General features: G+C 41.5%; 1 protein-coding gene across 2 annotated transcripts in view; it reads left to right on the top strand.

Moving 5' to 3' along the window:
- The first annotated feature begins 2,736 nt into the window (after positions 1–2,736).
- The window catches only part of ece2a (endothelin converting enzyme 2a), a 65,241-nt gene continuing 46,917 nt past the window's right edge, over positions 2,737–21,060 (top strand). The window contains exons 1-2 of one of the 2 annotated variants that reach the window (XM_041055497.1): positions 2,737–2,962; positions 4,310–4,474. In XM_041055497.1, coding sequence (XP_040911431.1) covers positions 4,315–4,474 — 160 coding nt within the window. In that variant the 5' untranslated portion in view covers positions 2,737–2,962; positions 4,310–4,314. Of the gene's footprint in view, positions 2,963–3,198; positions 3,213–4,309; positions 4,475–21,060 lie in introns of those variants that run through there. The other variant, XM_041055498.1, reaches the window with a different exon arrangement.

The raw sequence follows: 21,060 nt of genomic DNA, 5'->3' as shown, positions 1-21,060 counted from the left end.
TCACTGAAATGATTGTACCTTAACTGTTCCCAACATGCTGAGGGGTTACATAATTATGATGCATCATATACTGTACAGTATAGGCTGCTAGACTGGGTTGGTTTCGACTTGGAGCAGCTTGAATGTGTGGAGGAAACCTCTATTTTTTTCTCTTTCCTTTTAACGGCTCACATAATTTCCCACACTTACTCTTTGCCATGTGTTGCATCAACCTGCTTCATTTCCATTGAGGTCATGAGGTGCAGAAAAAACAAACAATGCTTTATGGTCTCCAGTATTTACCATTATTTATTTCATTTTTAATCATCATGAAGGAAAACAACACGAAATCCACATGACTTTTTCAACTGTGACAATAGGAGAAAAAAAGATGCGTAAATAATACAAATTAATAAAGGATGAATTCCATTTATGGGCTCCAGTCTTCAGTTTAGTCTTATCAAACTATCCTGACAGATATGGGACAGTTTGATAAAACAGAACCTTTGTTATTGTTATAAGCCACAACTGTGCTTTTCCTACTATGACAGGTTAAAATGTCTACTGTGAAAATTTTGCTCACCTACGTGTGCAAACCGTTACCTTTACAAGGTCTTTAACAAATTATATAGTAAAGTTATATACAAGAAAAGCAGCATAATAAGCAGGTGTCCAGCAGTTACCCTCACCTATAGGCCCACTGTAGGTTTATTGTGGACCCTGTGTGGGTTTGCCCACTCTCAGGTTGGTTTTTCTGAGACGTTTTTTTTTTTTTTTACTAAAATGATGGCTTGCCTGTAAAAGAGAGAAACCATGAAATACTGGAGCCAGGAAAGCTCTTATTTTATGTTGAGAATTACAGTTGATTACAGTTCAATGAGTGTGAAATGGAGGGATAACCATTGAGGTTGAATGAATGGCACTTGATGCACTAAAGGCATAAGAACTTCCCTCTGTGAGCTGCTCTCAGGCAAGCTTGGCCTCTCAGAGGGAGGCAGCACAACAGTTTAAGAACCACTTCGGTGGGTTTGACACGGAAAAAAGCAACTCTCATAGATGAAGATGAACGGCCACTTGCAGCCCATAAATCATCTTAACCACAGGTTCAACTTTTCCAGTTCAGGTTCTCTCTACTCTTGTTCACAGTGCTGTGTGATAGATGGCAAACGCTCTGTAGCATAATTGCCAGTGTGAGCCACACAGCCAGCTGCAGATGACTTTTCAGAAACAGATAATGAAATGGGATGACCACAGTTAGCTTGTTAGTGAATAGCTGGTAGCAGATAATAATAATAGCATTTGCCAGGAAGTAAAAACCTGTGAAATACCAGTGTGACACTGCCATCTGCAGGAGAAAGCATGGCGTTACTCTCCCACACAGTCAACTATGTTTTAAACACAAACTGTGGGTACATGTGTTGCCTTTGCATAATTTCCAAAAAGCCAGACATGCTGTAAATTACTGTATACTGTGTTTTAATTTGTGCAGTGGTGGAAGAAGTGTTCAGATCTTTGACTTAAGTGAAAATATCAGCACAGCACTGTAAAAGTACTCCAGTACAAGAAAAAGTCAGCATTCAATTCGAAATGACGGGCAACTACGATTTTGCCTGCCTTGTGTTCACTCTTATTTAGATATGGAAGATTTAGGACTAAAATTTGTCATTAAAAATGAAATGAATGGTCAACAAGAAGCAGAGCATGTGCCTGCTGTTATTCACAGTCATTCTGTGTACCTATTGTGCTAAGTGTGTGGGTGGTGTGTCCAGGTTCCCAGTGAACTCCACAAACACAAAATACTTTACTTTGTGAAACTAGCTGAAACTGGGACTGTATCTTATCCATTGTTGAAAATATTGAAATGGAACTGTGAATTTGCATACATATTGTATGTTTTTGTTTTCATTGATGGTTTCTCTGAAGGAGAAAATCTAGGGCATCATAGCGCATATAATATAATATAATATAATATAATATAATATAATATAATATAATATAATATAATATAATATAATATAATATAATATAAAAGGGTTAGAAACTATTTTCTTTCATTATCAATTTATTTGATTAATTACTTAAATTGTGACATGTTAGTAATAAGTTCTTAGAATGGTTCGATTTGTCCAACAGTCCAAAAGCAAAAGATGTCCAATTTACAATAATACAAAACACCGAGTTTGTTGAATATTCACTAAATGCTCGTATGAATGCACCAAAGCGATTTGAGGACGCTGAAGTTCGCTTTCAGTTCGGCAGTTAAGGGGAAAGTTAAGGGAAACTTATAACTTCAGGTACACTTTAGCTAAAGCCTTAACGCCGTTTGAGTACACACACATATATATACATATACATATACATATACATATACATATACATATATATACATATACATATACATATACATATATATACATATACATATACATATATATATATATATACACACATACATACATACATTAAAAATATATATATAGATATATAGACAGCAGAACTTTTTTTTTTTTTTTGCATTTTCACGACTAGAATAAAAGTTTCACAGGTTTGAAACCGTGTTTTACAGAGTCTTTAGCGTCTGTAAAACGTCTTAGTCCCTTTCACAACAGCGAGGGGTGCCAAAAAAAAAGAAACAGTGAGAATCTGTCGCTCAGCACTTCAAGTTAACTTTCTCTTAACTGCCGAGTCGGAAGCGAACTTCAGGAGCACCTGGAAGCAGCATGGAAGTGTTAGATCGCTCCGCCTTCTCTCAAACGTTCAGTAGAAGAGTCAGACAGACAGCGCCAAGGAAAAATGTCTCACTTCAGACTGATTTCGTAAAGCACCCCGAGCTTTTAGACTCACTGTTTATTTTGCTGGAGACGCTAACGTCCAGTGTGGGGCACTATTTTTCTGTAGAACTACAACACGTGGACATTCACTCTTACGAACCGGCTTTTTTAAAAAAACTCATTACAGAGCCACTGGCGTTAACGTGGATTTCGTAAGTAGCTAAATGACTAATATGTAATTCAGAATTCTCTCTGTGTGTAAGATGCATTATAGTCAGAAATCAAGTAAAAAAATTAAACTGAACTGGCGGCGAGAGCTGGACACTATGCGGCTCCAAGCACGCATGCGGTGTGCCTACAACCAGGACATGAATATTGAATTTAGCTATGCACGAGGGAGGGATGTTCAAGAACGCCGAACAAGCCGAACTAAACACATCCGGATAAATGCGCTGATTTTCCGTTGAGTTCAGATGGCACGAATGTTTAAATTGCTGGTGCTTGTGCTAACCGCTTGGAAACTTAAAACGTTAGGAGCGTGTTATCCACTTCGAGCATTAAACGTTAAACCTCTGGATAAGTTTAACGGTTAGGGTTTAAAAAAACGCGTTAAAGTCGATAGAGGGGAAGTTAACCTGTCAGTGATTTTTCATGACACATTAAATCAGTGTCAGCCGGTTAGAAATCTGCAAAAATTTGATTAGATGCTTCCGCAGTGAAGTGTAAGCTAACGGTGGTTGTAGTTGTAATAGAGGGCTGCCGACCGTAGGTGGCAGCAGAGTACGCAGTCATTGAGTGAAGATAGAAATATCCCAAACTTTCAACAAATAACTACGTGTATTTAGCAAATTAAAATCACCTTAATGGAAACATTTCAGCTGGCTCTGAAAGAATTACAAGGAAAATCCAAATCATCAAGAGATCAGCACTAATTTCTGTTCTAATCTGTATGAAAATATTCAAAACAGCCGGTTTTGCTGTCACTGAAGGAGAAACAGGAGGAGACAGGAGACATTTTTGTTTTTGCAGCCACTTAAACCGCACACAGCCTTAAAAACACACAAAGCACAATGTACATAGAATGTATATAGACAAATGTTTAACCCACCATGAAAGCTCACATAAAACAGTGTAAATTATTGTCATTTTATCACTTGGTCAATAAAATGTTAGAAAATGGTGAAAAATCAGTGGAATCATTACATGACATGTAATGATTCCAGCCAAATATTTTCATTGAACGATGACTTGAAGTCATCACAAGTCTTCACAAGTCATCACATTTGTGAAGCTGTATTTAGGGAACCTTTGGCTCTTTGACTCAAAAATGGCTTAAACCGATCGATCAGTTATCAGAATAGTTGCTGATTAATTTTGTGACGAGTTTATGTTATGAGCACTGAATGCATGAAATGGATGGGCTCACTTTGGCAACACAACTAATGCTTCTTTGTATGAACTGTGATGAGTCCTGGATCAGTGCTTGTGAAAATGTAACCACAATAGAATCAGTAACAGCTGATATTTTAATTTTGTTTTGTCACATCTATTTGTTACAGAGAATATGGACCACATGCCGGATAACAACTCCCGGTACAAGGATGTTGACTACTGGGATGAAAGATACAAGACAGAGCAGTGTTATGACTGGTTGGGCAGCTTCTCCAAATTCCAGCACCTTCTGGAAAAACACGTCAGGAAGGAGGACTCCATCCTGATACTTGGTTAGTAGTTTTCTGTTATTCCCGTTGCTTCTGAATTTTGGTTTTTCGCCTCTTTCTTCATCTTCTCACCACACAATGCCATATAACAAATACAAATGACCGAATCCTGAATTTAACATCAGTCTTAACATATTGTCACCATGCGGTCTAATTGCAGCAAATCTGGTTCCAGTCCGGCTGGGAATCAGTGCTGCGAGTCAGCTCTCCTCTCGCTCCCTCATTTCCTGTCAAACTTCTAACTTTCGCTGTCAAGCAAAGGCAAAACTGCCTGTCACCATTTGTCATTATGAGTGTCAGATACCATCGTCATGGCTGTCAGTGCTGTCAGTAGCAACACTTACTCTGCCGTTAAACCCTCTCAGACAGTCATTTGCATAACATTGTCCTTCTGTGTCGATGTGGTGGAAGTGGCCTGAGTACTTTGATATGAAAAGCATTAATGGGTTTGACACCTGTATGCAGACATCTGCTGCTTAATAGGTTGTTGTAGAGTTGGCTATTGTTTGAAAGTTTGCTGTTGCCAGTGTTCAGCTCAGCAGAATATGGTGACTATTTCAGTACCAATGCCAAAACAATTTTTTTTTTAACTTTTGAAAACATAATTTGTGCAAGTGATGTTGTATAAATGTTACATTTTTGTCCTCAAGCAGCCAAAGCAGCTTTGTTTTTGAAATACAGTCCAAAGTCAGCAATGGTATGATTCTAATCAGGAACTATTGGATCAAAGAATAAGTAAACTAAAATCTGACCATGTATGTTTCATTTTTTTCCTCGTCTGTGCTATGAGCTGGCAGAACTAGTACACAACAAGACTAGTGGTGTTCAGAACTGTTGCCTACTCTTTATTTTTGAGACATGTTGGACTGGATCTTAGTCACTTTACTGAGGTGCAACATGGCCCGGAAAAAAATCGTGTTGGCTTGTGTTGAGTGTTATTTCTGACACAAAGTCACAAAAACTATCATGTTTTCTCACTGAATAAAATCGAGTTGACTTTTTCCTTTATTATTGAAGGAAGCAAGTGTTGAATCCCTGCGTCTTGGAGTGAAATTTCTATAAATGTCCACAAGGTGTCACTGTTATATTGAAAATGAATCCAGTTCTCTTGCACTCAGCTCTGCCGACAGTTCCTGTTTTGTTTTTTTTTTTGTTTTTTTTTGTTTGTTTGTTTGTCAGCTCTGTAAAACATGCAGCAAAAACATTTGATACATGAATGCTGTGTTTTTGCTCGTAGCTGTAGAAGGCATCGTTACTATTTGCACACATTCTTCATTGCTTATATTTAATCAAGTGCTCTTGGTTCAATGTTCTTTTTAAGCCAGAGTAAGAATTTATCCTTTCACTGTTCACATGTTAAATTGTTACTTGCCTGCCAATGTTGGCAGAGAGTGTGCAGGTATGGACCTGCGCGTTACAGTGCTTCTTAATTTGATTGTTTTGGCTAAATACGACTGTGTCGTGATCAAAACAAGCTTCTTTTTTTTCCTAGGTGAAGCTGTACACTTTGATGTGGTCACTTTAACTAGGGTGTAGTTTTATGACAATGACTGGTTTTGGGCAAGAAACAGACTGTCAAAAAGTAGTTTTAATAATTTGTTTTCTTGTTTATAACCAGGATACATTATAGGTAGATACAAGTATGCTGAAATGCTGGCTTCAAAGCCTTCTGTTGTTAGACTGTTATACCTCTGCAGAAGCATAGAGGGCTATGGTGGTCTATTTCTTGCAGATATGAAGCTTGATTATGCATGCACAGTGGCATTTGTGCCTGTTTGTGTGTGTCAGGGGGTTTGTTAAATTTGTGTCAGGGAGTGACAGGAGCTTTCTGCTGTGTGTGTGTGTGTGGAGTTTTGGGGGGGGGGGGGGGGGGGGGGGGCTGATGAGGTTGTCAGAAGTTGGGTATTCTATGCGTGACAAAAAGCTCTCTGTTCGGCTGCTGTCTAACTCCTGCAAGACTACAGTACCAATATACAGACAACTTAATTATACCTGGAGGTCTTCTTTTTTAATTTAGACAAGGATGGTCTGGTGACCTGCTGGTTAAAAACTGTATTTCAGAATATTGACAGGTAGACAGACAGACACAGATAGTATGCAGCCTCACTTTTTCAATGTGCGTCATCGGCACACCTACAGCAGAGGCGTGAGTGGGCTCAGAGACTCTGGAGTCTGATATATAAAATATCTCCTCTTGCTTCTCTCCTGCGTTACACTGCAGCAGGCAACACCAGGGCAGACCACTTTCTGCACACTGATTTAAAACCAAAGGAGAGCCATTAGATCGCTTGAGAGCTCTCATCTCGGAGGGCATCTCTCTCTCTCTCTACCTCTCTCCTCTCGCCAAATCATGGGATCACGCGTTTCTGTCACTAGCACGTGTTGTTGCCGTCCTCTCCAACAGCACACACGCACAGCAAAGGAGCTATATAGGGAAGCCTACTGTAAAGATGTGTGAACCCTCACGTGTTGTGTAGACATGAAGAGCTCTTAAAAGCACTTAAATACTGCCATGCTTGGACAAACCCCTGCCACGGTTTTACACATATTATCCGGCTACCCTCACTTGTCAAGTCTGTAAATCCAGAGAGACTATTGGCTCGTATGAAATGACACAATGAATTACCGTCACTATAAGGGGAGCTGGGGCATCACTTGGCAGCAAGAAGGGAGAGGAGGGAAGACGTAAAGAAAGACTTGAGGCGCCACACTGCTGTTTGTGTATGATGAGTGGATAAAGGAAAGAGAGATGGAGGGGAGGTAAATAACTAATCAGGTTTTGGCCTCTCAACGGTTTCAGATGGAGGTCATTTTCATTAAGAGAGTCTGTGCAGCACCAGGGGAAAGAGAGAAGGGAGAGAGAGATGCATAGATGAGGAGGACTAGAACGCTTTGCTGCATGCTGATGACAGTTTTAATGTCTTTCTCCTTCCTCTGTTTGTTTTTTTACTTTTCAGTTTTCAGTGTTTATCCTTTGTTTAACTGTACAGTTCTCATACCATATCTTGCCTTCACTCTCTGATTGCCCTTTTCCATGTTATCAATTTACCGGTTTTCTCCCAACTCTTTTTTTTTTTTACCCACTGCTTTGATAATGTCAGGAGAGACTGGTTTCCTCATGCCACTGTTTTCGCTCCCTACTTTCTTCGTAACCTACTTCTGGCTTTTGGTATAATTATTATCTCTTACTCAGCAGTTTGCGTCCCCTCATCTAGACTATAGCTACACACATTTCTGCCTTTGTATGACAACAGGTCAGTGATTGTCTGAAATTAAAGGAGATAATGCAAGATGTGAATTATGCGTTACCAGGTGTGCAGTCAATAAGGATGGCTGATATCGCTGATCACTTTATGGTAACAGCACGACCACACACTTAAAAGATAATTCTGGTGATATTCTGTATCTTTATTCTGTATGCTATCGTTGCCGTCCAAAAGCACAATTTAACCACACACTTGCACATGGTGACATGTATCTTACACCGTCTCATAATGTGACATAACTATACTCATTACTGGCTGGGCCGTCTGCATGATAAGCTGAAGAGCCTGGGGTGGTGTGTGTCACGGCATTGCGTCAAGCAGACGCTGACCCCCTCCTACCTGACCCGTTTGTGTTAGTAACATTACTGAGCATTAGCAATGATAAGCTTGCGCACGGTCCGGTTCCCGCCCGCCACACAGCCACAGCTCCTTCTTTTATGGCCTGCTCCGGGCTGCTGCCAGTGATGTAATGACCCCAGATCTCTCAGTGGTCAGTGCTCATGACTCGTTCCCCCAGGCGAGGGGTGATGATGTAATGGTCCTCTTTTCCTGGAGTGTGCGAGGTTGAGATATCTATCCTGGGAATATCTGGAGTATCTATCTACATTGTTCTTGTACATGTTAACATCAGTGCACCAAGCGTAGAGGGCATGACACAAAATCTCCACGGTCACACCAAGAACACCCACCTCTCAGGGTCTGCAGGGCTACTGAAACCTGTGTAGGTGTTTTATAGCGTCAGTGCTCACATTTCTGCATTAGAAGAACTTCTGTGCAAAGTGCTTGGTAACATACAATGGGTTGTTCAAGGGGGTACACACACACTAAAAATGCTGTGTACTGTTTCCATATTTTCAGATATTATGTACTTAATACTTAACAACAATGGGTGGGTTTGTCTGTAGGCATTTGGAGTTGAAACAATGAGTACATTAATTTAATATTGAACCAACAGAAAATTAATCTGGAACTGTTTTAGTTGTGTTAGTCATTTTGCAGACATAAACACCAAACACTGGGTTCTTTCCAGTGTTTAGAGATGATGCTTTCCCTCATCTTCTATGACAGGAAACTGGATTCCTTTGTTGAGTTTGTTGAGCATCACTCTCTCCTTTTAGCTCGCCTACTGACATCAATGGCCTGTCACTTCCTGGGTTCCTTCAGCTCCTGAGGTTTGAAGTAGGTGGTGTTTATTGGCAAAGGAATAGTGAAAGACCACGAGCGTGACTGTTCAGTCAGCTGTGTACGGCACAGTGCTTTGACATTATGACTTTTTTAAAGAACATTACTACATGCTACAAACAATGGAGTCTTTCCTCTGTCACCTCCCTGGCTCCAGCAGGCCTCATCTTGCTCATTCATTCCTCACACCCGGCCACTTCTCTCCCCACTCCGTCACGTCCCTCTGTCACCTCTGAGCACACCCTCACTTCCTCCATTTCCTCCTCGCTGTCTCACCTCTCTTTTTCCTCACTGACCATTCCCTCACTTGTGCCTCCTCTGCCCTCCCCTCTACCTACTTGTCAGTATTTGGTATCAAAGACGTCCACCTGTGTTCCCTGAGCCAGTCCGGTTATATATATAGCCGGAGCAGAGGTGTTTACAACGGTGTTGAGAGTTGTTGGAGCTGCACTTTTCACAGGAGAGTCCAACTAACTGTTAGTGGGTTATTATGTTGAGCTATGGCTCATTCAGAAACTGGCATCCCACTAGAGACGTGCACACTTCTGTCAGTCTCTGCTGTTGTTTGATCTTTGTTATATAATGTAGTATAAAATGCCAATTCTCAGTGTGTTGAATAATTAATACATTGAATTGTCGCTGTAGATTTAGACAGCTGTGCTTCTGAGTAAAATCTGCCTGCCCTGTGCTGGAAGGTCAGACATAGAGTTTGTGTTTCTGTGCTCATGTGTCGTTACCACACGCTAGGAAGAAGCTAACAAAGGCACATAAGAGTGTACTCAAAACCTATAAAGTGCATATGCAACACATAAGCCAAGCAGTAGGATTTCATTTCAGTGTTAACAGGGAGATCATAGGTGAGAGTCCTCTCACATTCCTTTTTTCCGCAGTGTAAGAAATGCACACACGTGCACATAAACACACACGCACGCACGCACAGACACAAAATGCTGATGGCATGGAAAGTCACTGGCAACGCAGAGAACATGGGGGAGAGAGCGAGAGAGATTTGAAGTCAGGAGTTATGTCTTAGCAGCTGTTAGAAGATCCAGCTGATATCAGATATGCTGTTGCCCATGGCAAGTTCAACCCTAATTTCCAAACTTGAGTTTCTGCATTTTTCCATGTAACCTTTCCCTTCTTTATTTCTTATTGGTGCATCTCCCACTTTTGATTTTCTGTCCTTTACTCCTTTCCTCCCTTAGCTCCACAATCCCCCATCTATTTCATATTTTTCACTCAACCTTCCCTCTGTCGTTTGGCCTCTTTCTCTCATGTCTCTCACTCTGTGCACAGACAAGCACTTGCATGCACGCACACCTCCTCCTCCCTGCACGTGGAATAACAACAGCAGAGAGGCTGCGAGAACAGACAGCTTTGAGAGGAATAATAGAACCAAGAGACAGGCCTCGGCCATTTCACACTTGCCCTTCCTTTTATTGATTGCAGCCCTTCCTTCCTGTGGCGGCTGGAGGCGGAGCATGTCTGATCAGATAGGCTTGTATCAGCTCTGTCCTCCATGTCACTGCCCCAGTTCGTGTTGGCAGTTGCCATCCAACAAGTGGAAGGAAGAAGTGGCAGTCGCCGGATGGCAAGTGCCACTTCACAGTAGTGTTCAAGGAATATATATCAGTTTTATGTATTTAACAGTGGCTTAACTTGTCTTTGATTGCCTGGCCTCAGAGGCTCTGACAAGCTGTGGAAAGTTTATATGTTAAGCAGACTGATGTCATGGTCTTGCGTTAACTACACTGAATTTGTGTGTTTTGTTAGATAATAATGAGCGGCAATGAGGTAAAAATATGGTGTTTTGTTTTTGGATAAAGCAGGAGCAAGGTAATGCAGTGATAAATGTAGCTGCTTAACAAGCAAAGGCAGTAGAGGTTGTTTTGTCTGCAGTGTCCTCTGGCCTCAAGGAAGGGAAATTAGACACACACGTGCACACACATACCAATCAGCCACAACCTCTACATAAGTCATTCAGCGACAATATTAAAATGTTGAGGCTGGTTGGTGTGTATGTATATACTGTCCATACACAAAATTCTGTACATCACTTTCTGTGTATACCTAGATGTACTGAAACATCTGCAGCAGATCCGGTGTGTTGTGTGAATGGAGGGTGGTTTGAATGAATGATGGGCTGTATTGGTGAATGCATGAATGAAAGAAAGAAAGAAAGAGGAACAGAGGAGGTGGAGAAGAGTGCAGTTTGAGGCGTATGGAGTCTTATCCCACTTCCTCTGTCTTGTCTTCCTCCCTCGCTCTCTCCTCCCTACCCTCCCCTCTTCTCGGCATCCGGATTGGCTGTTTTCAGTTTTCAGGGAGCCCTCAGCATGCAGCAGTCAGTAAGTCAGTAGGGGCAACCCTCCCTCCATCCCACCCTTTCCTCTCCTCCCCTCCCCTCCCTTCCCTTCCTCCCTGCTTTTTGCCGCTGTAAGGAGTGGTGCTGTTTATGAATGAGCCTCAGAGCCGCAGAATGTGAATGAAAAATAAGAGAGGGAGTGAACAGATAGGGGTGCAGGCTGAATGAAATGCAGCAAAGCAGGGAAGAAAAATGGAGGAAGGATGCTGAATGAAAATCACAAGGGTGGGAGGGAGCGAGGGAGGTGGTGGTGGTGGGAAATAGAAACGAAGAGAATGCGAAATAGCCGTTCTCCAGTTGCTGTGTTCCTATCGTTCTCTGTGTGTGTGTTCGTGTGAGAGAGTGTGAGTGATAATGTCCACCCTCATAGGTATGCAGATCAGGGAGAATGCTGGGAAGGAGGATGCCTGGACTGTGGCTGCTTTGCCTGTGAGCCAGTGGGAATCTCCACTACCTAACCAACACACACAGACACGCACGCACACACACATATACACTTTCTCTGCAAGCTGGTGCTGCGTGCTTTGAATAATAACGGGGTTACCCGGGCAACCAGGCTGGGATGATCGATGGGCCTGGCCCTGATAAACAGAGCACAGAGCCAGTGTGCTTGTGTGTGTCTGTGTGTCACAGGGTTTTTAATGTCGCAGTGGGATTTTCTTTGTTCTGGGACAATTAGAAGCTATCTTATTATCAAATCTCTTCCAACCTATGGTGAATATATATATATATGTGTGTGTGTGTGTGTGTGTGTGTGTGTGTGTGTGTGTGTGTGTGTGTGTGTGTGTGTGTGTGTGTGTGTGTGTTGGTGGTGGTGGGTATGTAGACAGAACACAGAGACACATGCTCCCTGTGTGGTTGTTAGCAGCAGTGGGAGTGTGTTTTCTGTTTGTCTGTGGACGAGGCATGTATTTATTTATTTATTTCCCTCAGTGAACGGCTCTGCTCTCAATGACACTGAACGCCCTTGGTTAGAGGGCTTGTGCAGGCAGACTGTGGGGGTGACCACACACACCACACACACTATCCTGACTCACTGACTTACAGTAATAATATGACCATTGGAAGGGGAAAGGATGCATGGCTGTTACTCACTCCCACGCAGAATGCAAATTATACAGCTAACCAATGAGTCCGACCGGCTACTTGATTTGATTAAATGTGTGCTGCATGCAATTACGTTTTTACAAGTGCGGTCGTTGTGAGGGTAAGCCAGCGTGTTGGAAAACATCAAATGGGCTGGGTAAGGGTGGAAGCCAAAGATGTGAAAGAGGATAGGGAAGGTGGTAAAGGGAGAAGGATGGAGAGAAATAAGTAGATCACAACGAGAGGTAGATGGACTCAAATGTAACTTTGTGTATTTTAAGGATAATGCTGAAATAAATTGTTGCATAAAAATGTGCCTAAATAAAATAATAAAGTAATAACTACCTTAAAAAGTGTCATAATCCACTAAAATGTGTCCTAAATTAATCAGTTTTTTAAATAATACGTCTGTATTTTTAGCACATCATACATAGCACAGAAATATTGAAATTAAATCAGTGTGGAAGTATAAGATGTCATAAGATGAAACATTTGTAAATATATAAAACATAAATTACTGAGTGCCACAGAGTCATGATGTGTAATTCATCAACTTGGTACATCTGTATTAAAGGTTCCTATTACCAAAAATACTGTTAAAAAAAAATCTGCCTCCATCCCTAATACAGAAGGGGTGAACAGAATTTCATTTGTGATGGTTGCATCACAAGTGTTACATTTCAAATTTCGACAGTAACGCCTCTTTCCAGAAACAATATCCCTGGTCAGCTGGATAATCCACCAAATACACCGTCAGGAGTTTTCATGGGGGCTATTTAATTGGTAGAAAGTAATTCCAATGGAAACTGTTTTGCTGCAAGGTCTGCGGATTATCCAGAGTCATGGGGATACTGATAATGGAAAGATAGTTTGCTCTTGAGTGTTAAAAATGCTATTTTCAGTGCTGTGAAAACAAAATTCCATTTTGGTGGAGGTGAAAATCTCAGATGGAGGTCTGCACAGCTACTTACCACTAGCGGTAAGTGAGATATTGTTTTTGGTCAGATAGTTTGGGTGAACTGAACCTTTTTAAGTGGTTCAAGTGGACTGTTTTAAAGTACCAGTACAACTGTAGAGTGCACAGCATTTGCACTGATGTGAGTGCCTGCAGATGTGTTTGAAGGGTCAGAGGGTGTTCCTGTGGGCTGTTAGTGTGTGTGTGTGTGTGTGAGAAAAGAAAATGGAGTCTTCTCTCTCATGTAAGCAACCTTATATAATATATTTGTAAAACTGTAACTTCCATGTGTACAGTATGTGTGAACCGGTTTCATGAAAGCATGAGGAAACAGTCTCTTGGAAATTCATTGGTTTTTTGTTACAATGTTCAAGTACAAGGTTCGAACAAATTGTGAGCGTGTGTTTGTTGAGGCTAGGGAATATATTGGTGATTGGCATCCACACAGCCTCCTCTGTGTGCACTGCACACTCCTGCATCACATTACCCTCTCTCCATCCCTACCTCCCCTCCCTCTCACCTCTTCTCCTTCCTTCCTCTCTGTCCCCTCTCTGCTCCCCCCTCCTCCTCCTCCCCCGGCACAGAAGAGGAGGAGTAGGAAGGAAGAGTGGCTGCTGAGAGGTGCATCTGCAGCCAGAGTTGCCTCTCAAGAGCTGAAGTGTCATTTCGGAGCTCCGCTGTGCATTTCTCACAAAGACATTATGTCGACCTCAAAGACAGGTCATCTAAGTGAATTCAGAGTCGCCCTGCTCTTTTGTCATGAATACCAAGAGACAAGCTTCCCTTGCTGTGACAGTCGCTGTATGTCGCAGCACAAAAAGTCACTTTTCTGCGACCTTGTATACTTAAATCTGTGATTCCAGCGACAGGCTCTGTCTGGCAAAATCAACATATAACGTTAAAATAACAGCGAACTCTGCATAAGAAACAGTGAAGCTTTGAGAGAATGACCCTGTTTCTCAGTGAGTCATACAGGACTCAACAAATGATCAAATGAACAGCACAGATGTACATGGCGCAGGGATATTGGAGTACATATGGCCCTGCTCTTAAGCCAGGACTGACCTAGCATTAAATACTTATGTTGTGTTTAAACAGGATCAAAATGATCCCCTTTAATGATGAGATGCCTCGAGTATAAAATAAGTATAATACATCAAGTAATATTAATGTTTGCAGATATGTTCCTCATATTAATAATTGGAGATGATGCTAAAAGGCAGTAAAACTGGACAGAGACTGTAGTAGTATCTAAAGGTGTCTGTGCCTGTTTGTACAAGAAAAACAGTTGTGCTGTGGTTGATGGTGTTGCTTGTCAGAGAGAGAGGTAGCCACTTTGTTCTGAGTCTCAATGGCGTCATTAACCTATCATCGCATAGCTTTGAGCAGGGAAAGCCCTGTCAGCCTGGTAATGGCACTGTGTGTGCGTCATTGATGTCCCAATTCATTTAGCTCTCTGCAGTGACGCACTGTAGCTGTGAGCCTGCTGTGGTGCTGTAGAGTAATACACCTCAATCACTAGCGAATAGGTGTGGGACTGTTTATATTTGAGAGTGCGGATCTATAACAGCAGGCTCTGCAGGCTCTCTGAATCACCTAACAGTTCACTCAGATGTTAAGAGTGTACTGCACTCTGCCCAGTTTAAAAGTGGGAGACACATGACGCAGACTTATTTATATATGCTGTGTAGCACTGTGTGGTCGGAAATAGTAAAGAGCAAACTTTGCAACTGTGTCCTAATTCCATGTTATAGAGAAATTCTGTACACTGTGTACCACATGCTAATTTCCACTGCATACATTAGTGCAGTTTATATACACAACGTGCATGTAGCACTATCAGTCATGTTGAGACTTTGGAATGCTACTATGATTAAAAAGAGAAAGAAAATATTTTTTATTATCCAAAAAACTTAATGCTGCTATTATCACTTTTTTCTGTATTAACAAAAGATCATATGGCTGTGTGGTTGTAAAAAGGTGTTGCTTGTAACTGACCCACAGAGAATTTTTCCCCAGCTCTGCAGTTCTCCTCATCTCTTCAGAGCTTTTTAGCATCTTTCAGTTCTTTGTTTCACTATTTCTGTGAAAAAGTTCTAAAAACTGACTCCATGACAAGCTAGTGAACACACTGGAGCATTTAGCTGCTAAAGAGCAAAGTATTTCCCTCAGGAGTTGGTGGAGACCCAACAAACAAGCAAAAAGGAGAATAAATATTAGACTCACATTTGACAGTTGGTTAGCATTGGTTATTGCCACATTACTTTTAAGGTTACCAGTTCCAAAGCCCTGGTTATGCATATAGTGGCTCACTGGCATGGCTTACAGGGATATGAAATGAAATAATGTTGTCTATTACACCTGTGCTTTTCCTGACCAGTGACAATTCAAATGTCTGCTGTGTCAAAGGTCTATGGTATCCATCAACAGCGCTTCTTCAAAGTGAATTTAAGTGAATTTAGTTTATGTATACTGACATTTTTGTTGCTGAATTGTGTTGCTTTCCATGTGTGAATTTGTGTGTGTGTGTGTGTGTATGTATTTTTGGACATAAATTACAAGTCTCCATAGCTACATTTACTGTAGCTGCTGTATATGCCATCATCTAGGCCCGTCTCTCCTTCCTTCTAACTCGTCAGTCTGTTATCTTTCACCACAACCTTGCTTTGCCGTATCTTCTCCAAATCCCCTCGTCGTTCATCCCATAAGACCATTAAAGCAGCTAAGTCATTTAATTATACCGATATATTTTTTAGTGTGTGTTTAGTGTGTGTGTGTGTGTGTGTCCAATAGGATTTTTAGGAGAGCGCTGGCTTTGTGTGAGGCGGTCCCCAGCACTCTTACGTAATATTGCTTGTAATGCTGCAGGCACAGACTAACAGACCTCCACCTCCACATCTTCATGTCAGCCTACATGTCTGTCTGTCTGTCTGTCTGTCCCAGTTTGTGTCTGTGGATCTGTCAGTCACTCTGTCCCCCCCAGTTTGAGTTATGCGCTTGAGTATCCATCAACATATCTATGTATCTGTTAACATTTTTGTCCCTCTCTGTCTTTGTGCCTCTTAACTGACAGATTTACTCCCTGAGCCTCTGTTTGTCTGTTGCTAATTCTCTGTCTGTCTCATCGTTCTGTTCGTGGACGTTTCTGAGTGCCTGTCGTCAACATTTGCCGACTGTCTGTACATCTTTGCTCTCCATCTCTCACTTCTGCTACAGCATGCGTAACAGAGTTGGTTCGGCTCGGTCGTGATAGTCTTATGTAACTCTCCATTTGCCTTTGCACTCTTCCTTGTCTCAAATGTACACACACACAAGAGATGTGCAATTCTGGATAAAAAGTAAATCAGTTTTGTTCACTTAGATTGAGAGTACAGTTCCCTTTCACAGTTTTTAAGGAAATCAGTTTTTAACAGAATTACTGCTTGTGTAATCTGTGTGTGTTTTCTGTTCTGCTGATGTTTGTGTGGATTGACTGAAGAGATTTTCTGGCTAATTTTTTATGACCTGCATAGCTGTACTTTGTGGTGACATAAAATGCTGCTGCTGTTGTGCAGTATTGGAACAATTTCTCACCAACAAGTGCACGGTTGTCTGGCTTTATACTCATTTTGTTTATACTGGTTTTGTTGTTTTTCTGATATTTTTTCAATGTGTTAATCTTCTGTTTCTGTCTCATGTTAGATTTGTTTTTGCTTCAGCTACCTCTGCCTGAGCACTGTCCCTGCTTACTCAGATACTGCAGGATTAGATTGCATTAAGGTAGGAATTAATCATAATTGCCATTTTAATTAGTTATCTTTCAGCTCTAATATATGGTAGCTTCAGAAAGTAGTCAGACCCTTATGCACTTTTTACACACTTTGTTTTTATTTTAAATGGACTCATTTGCTATTTCTGCCCATCAGTCTACACTCTAACCAACAATGGCAAAGTAAAAGCATGTTTGTGGAGCATCTTTCAAATTCATTAAAAACCAAAACCTGAAACTTCTCATTTATTTCCTGTGACACTTTCACTATTCACTATTCATCCAATCCTTGACCAAGTTGTGTACAGTGAGTCTGCAAATACCTATTCTTGTGTTATTGCAATGTTAATCTTTTCCTGGCAGTGTCTAATGAGTTGTCAAAATCTTTTTACTTTACTTTATGTTGTACTGGTCAGAAGCACAGACAAAAAGTAGGAGGTAATCAGAGGGAGAGTTAAGTGTAAATGTTTGAACAGATTTTTTTTTTTCTTTACCCAAAAGGCATGAAAGAAATTCGTTCAGAATGAACCGGTTAATAATTCTACATGAGTCATTGTGTACTGATCGGGAGAAATAAAAGGCTCCATGTAAATGTGGGTGGGCACTGACCCGTGACCCATGTCATGCTGGATTAAAAATTCATGTAGAAATGAAACTAATATAGCTCCCTCTGATGCTTTTCTCTCGAGGACAATTGCTCTCATTGCCTCTTCTCTGCATTGTCTATATACATTACTGTGGGTATTGGTGCTTGGATGAACTGACCAGAAAGCCAACGAGGGCGTTCAGTGAGACAAGTTAAAGTGTACAGGGAGGGCAAAATGAGGTATGTGTGTGAAAGAGATTGAACTGATTAATGGTGGAAACCACTCAGTACGGACTCTGGCTCGCTGAGAGCCACCTGTCCCCTCAGTTCCATCACTGCACATCACTGACTTCGACCGGCCTGAGCTGCCTCTGTTCTTTGTGCTGCCAGGCTTGCAGCTTGTGATGTTACTGGCATCAAATAATAAGACAATTTTTACTCTTACAGTAAGATATTAATTGAGATTTTCATATCATGTTAACTGTTTGCTGGTTTTCTTTGCATTCTGGGATTGTAAATCCAATACATGTATTTTTTTTTTTTGGTTGGACAAAACAAGCTGTTTAAATATGTTAATATAGGCTTTTTCATTATTTTGTGACATTTTATAGACCAAATGCAAATGAATGATTAATCAGCTAATCAAGGAAAAAAACATCTGATTAATTGATAATGAAAATAAGCGCTAGTGGCAGCCCTTTGTCATGTAAAATTACATGTATTATTCCATGATAGAAAATTTTATCCATATAGCTCACACCTGTGTTTGTCAGAGACAGGGACAGACAACACATAAAAAAAAGTTAGTAACTAGAGCTAGAAGTATTGACATTTCCCTGTTAGAATGAAAGTTTTGATCAAAGGGCCCGGATAATGATGCCCACCAGGTCTGCTGCTTGTCATGATCAAATTGCAGCGGACCTTCTTTTTATGTGCCATTTATTGTGTTCTTCCTGCTTTTCAGCTGTCTTACAAATAGAAATGATCAGAAGAAGTGGGGGGGGGGGGGGGGGGGGGCTTGGCTGCTCTCTGCTGAAAATCTTTTAAAGTTACTGTGGCTGAGTTTAAGCAGAAGAGTGCTAAAGGACAGCAATGCAATGATAAGTGGAAAGGTATTTTGAGGTGGAGGCTCACGTTTGGATGAAGGATTATCTTGTCCAGTGGTGCTAAGATTAACTAGCTCCATTAGAGCATAACAAACAACTGTGTGTATGCATGGCCTATATTAGCCTGTACAGGGAATCAGAGAGCAGATGGTCTGCCATAGTTTGTAATATTCTGTTCACTTAACCTGAGAACTGGGACCTTGAACAACCCCTGCTATCCGTAAATGCACACACACACACAAATTGAGAAGAAGAGAAAGAAAGGAAGAGGGTGAGACAGTGTTGGTCAGTCAAGTGAGACAGCAAGCAACAAACCCATGAAGTTTGAGTCCTGTGCTCTGTTTAATGCAACACACTTTATCAAGACAATCCCTCCCATCCCTATAGTATTAAATCATGTTGGAGTCTGTAAGAGCACTGAGAGACAAACCCAAACCACCATTGCAGAGTCAATTCCTCTGCCTGTTGCCATGGCTACCCACTTCCCAAGACAATATTTATTTAAAAACATGTTGTTATGCATTCGTTTTACTTATGGACTGTTAACAAGAAGGTGGTTCTTGTTTCTGTGTGTGTGAGCTTAGCGAGTGGAGGAGCCAGCGTGGAGCCTGTCATATGCTGTGTGAGCATTGTACTGATACCACAGGGAGATGAAGCAGAACTGAGCTGATCACTTTGTAAAGCACATATTGGCATTGCGTTATCACACAGCACATATGAAGCTTACAGTGCTAATGGTGGCAGATTTACCTCTAAATTTATAAAGGCGTCCTAAATATGACCGTCCAGACACTTTATGTACAGTGTGTCACTCCATCTACAGCCACACACACACACACACACAATCCAAAGCTTGGCCGGCCTGCCATGCCTAGTTACAGTTGCTAAGCAGTGATTGGGCAGTCAGTGGTTGGCGTGAGGAGTTTAGTGAACGGTCAGTGTACCTGTTATTTGGTTCATGAAAAAAGTAAAATAAATAAATAAAGACAGGAAGGAAGGGAGAAAGACTGGGAGAAAAGAGAGAGCTGAGCTGCAGATTTTCAGAAATCCCAGTGTTGGGAGTCTTTCCAGACCTTATGTTACCAGGCAGATTAACTTCAACACACACACACACACACATTTCACATATCTAAACTATGTCACCCAATGCACAAAAACCCAAACTGGGCTTAGAGTGCTGTGTTACAATGCATGCTGTCACACTCGTCGATGTGTCCATACTTTTGTCCCCGCACATGAGGCTTCCACAGTCCCTGTAACAAGGCATAGCTCTTAGTTTAAAGAGCCCAAGTCCCATTTGCCTGCTGTGCTGTGCATTATGCTTGGATGATAAATGCGGTTCCTGTCACAGTGTGCTGCTTATAAAGCTGCGTGAAAGCTGATGAGCGCTCGGTCCATGACTATTTGATGATGAGAGAATCTGAGAGTCTCTCCGGTTTTTATGCTGTGCACAGTAACATTTTTAAAACACTGACACACTGTCATGTCATCTCTCTCTCTCTCTCTCTTTAAATGTTTTCCTTATGTTTCTCTTTATTTTTCTTTCTCCCATTTCTTCTCCGACCCAGGTAGTCCACTCTTCTCTATTACTTTGCTTTGCATCTTTTTCTTTCTTCTCTAAATTATTAGTGTGTAATGTCTTACTTCCACCTCTTTTCCTTAAACTGCTTTTTGACTCTTTGTCCTGATGCTGTCTCTTTCTCCTTTTCACCCTCTGCTGCTGCCTCTTTTTTTAAATTTTTTATTTTAAGAGGCTCCTCTCATGGCAACTGCTCTCCTGCCTCACATCTCCGTCTCATTCCTCTGTGTTCTGGTCTGTTTCCATGCCTGTCTACATGTATCTGTCTTTCTGCCACCTCTACCTTTGGCACACTGTCTTTTTGCTCCTTGTCCCTGGCACCCTCCTCTCCTCTGGAGTCTGTAGCTCAGGTTACATAATATACATTAGAGAGAGGTGGAGAGAGGAATGGTGGAAGTAAGGAAGTGGAGGGGGTTGAGGAGGGGAAGAAGATAGCCTGCTGTTCTACTGAGAAGCCTGATGTTCTCATCTGTTTGTGTGTAACTGCATGTTTTGTGGGTTAATGCGATGCACTTGCTTACTTTTGTTTCATTTTCTTACTTACCTCCCGCTATAGTATGTTTTTGAAAGCGAGTAGTCTTTGCTGCTGGTCTAGCTCATTTTCATCTTCAGGAGCTGACATCTGGTCTGCCCATCCTCTCCTCCCCCTTTCTCCTCCTCCCCCTCTCATCCCCTCATCTCATCTCTATCATGATTACACTTTGCCTCGTTGACCT

Source organism: Toxotes jaculatrix, chromosome 14 (assembly GCF_017976425.1).
Source record: "Toxotes jaculatrix isolate fToxJac2 chromosome 14, fToxJac2.pri, whole genome shotgun sequence".
NCBI lineage: Eukaryota > Metazoa > Chordata > Actinopteri > Toxotidae > Toxotes > Toxotes jaculatrix.
This window is presented reverse-complemented; position numbering and strand designations above follow the sequence as displayed.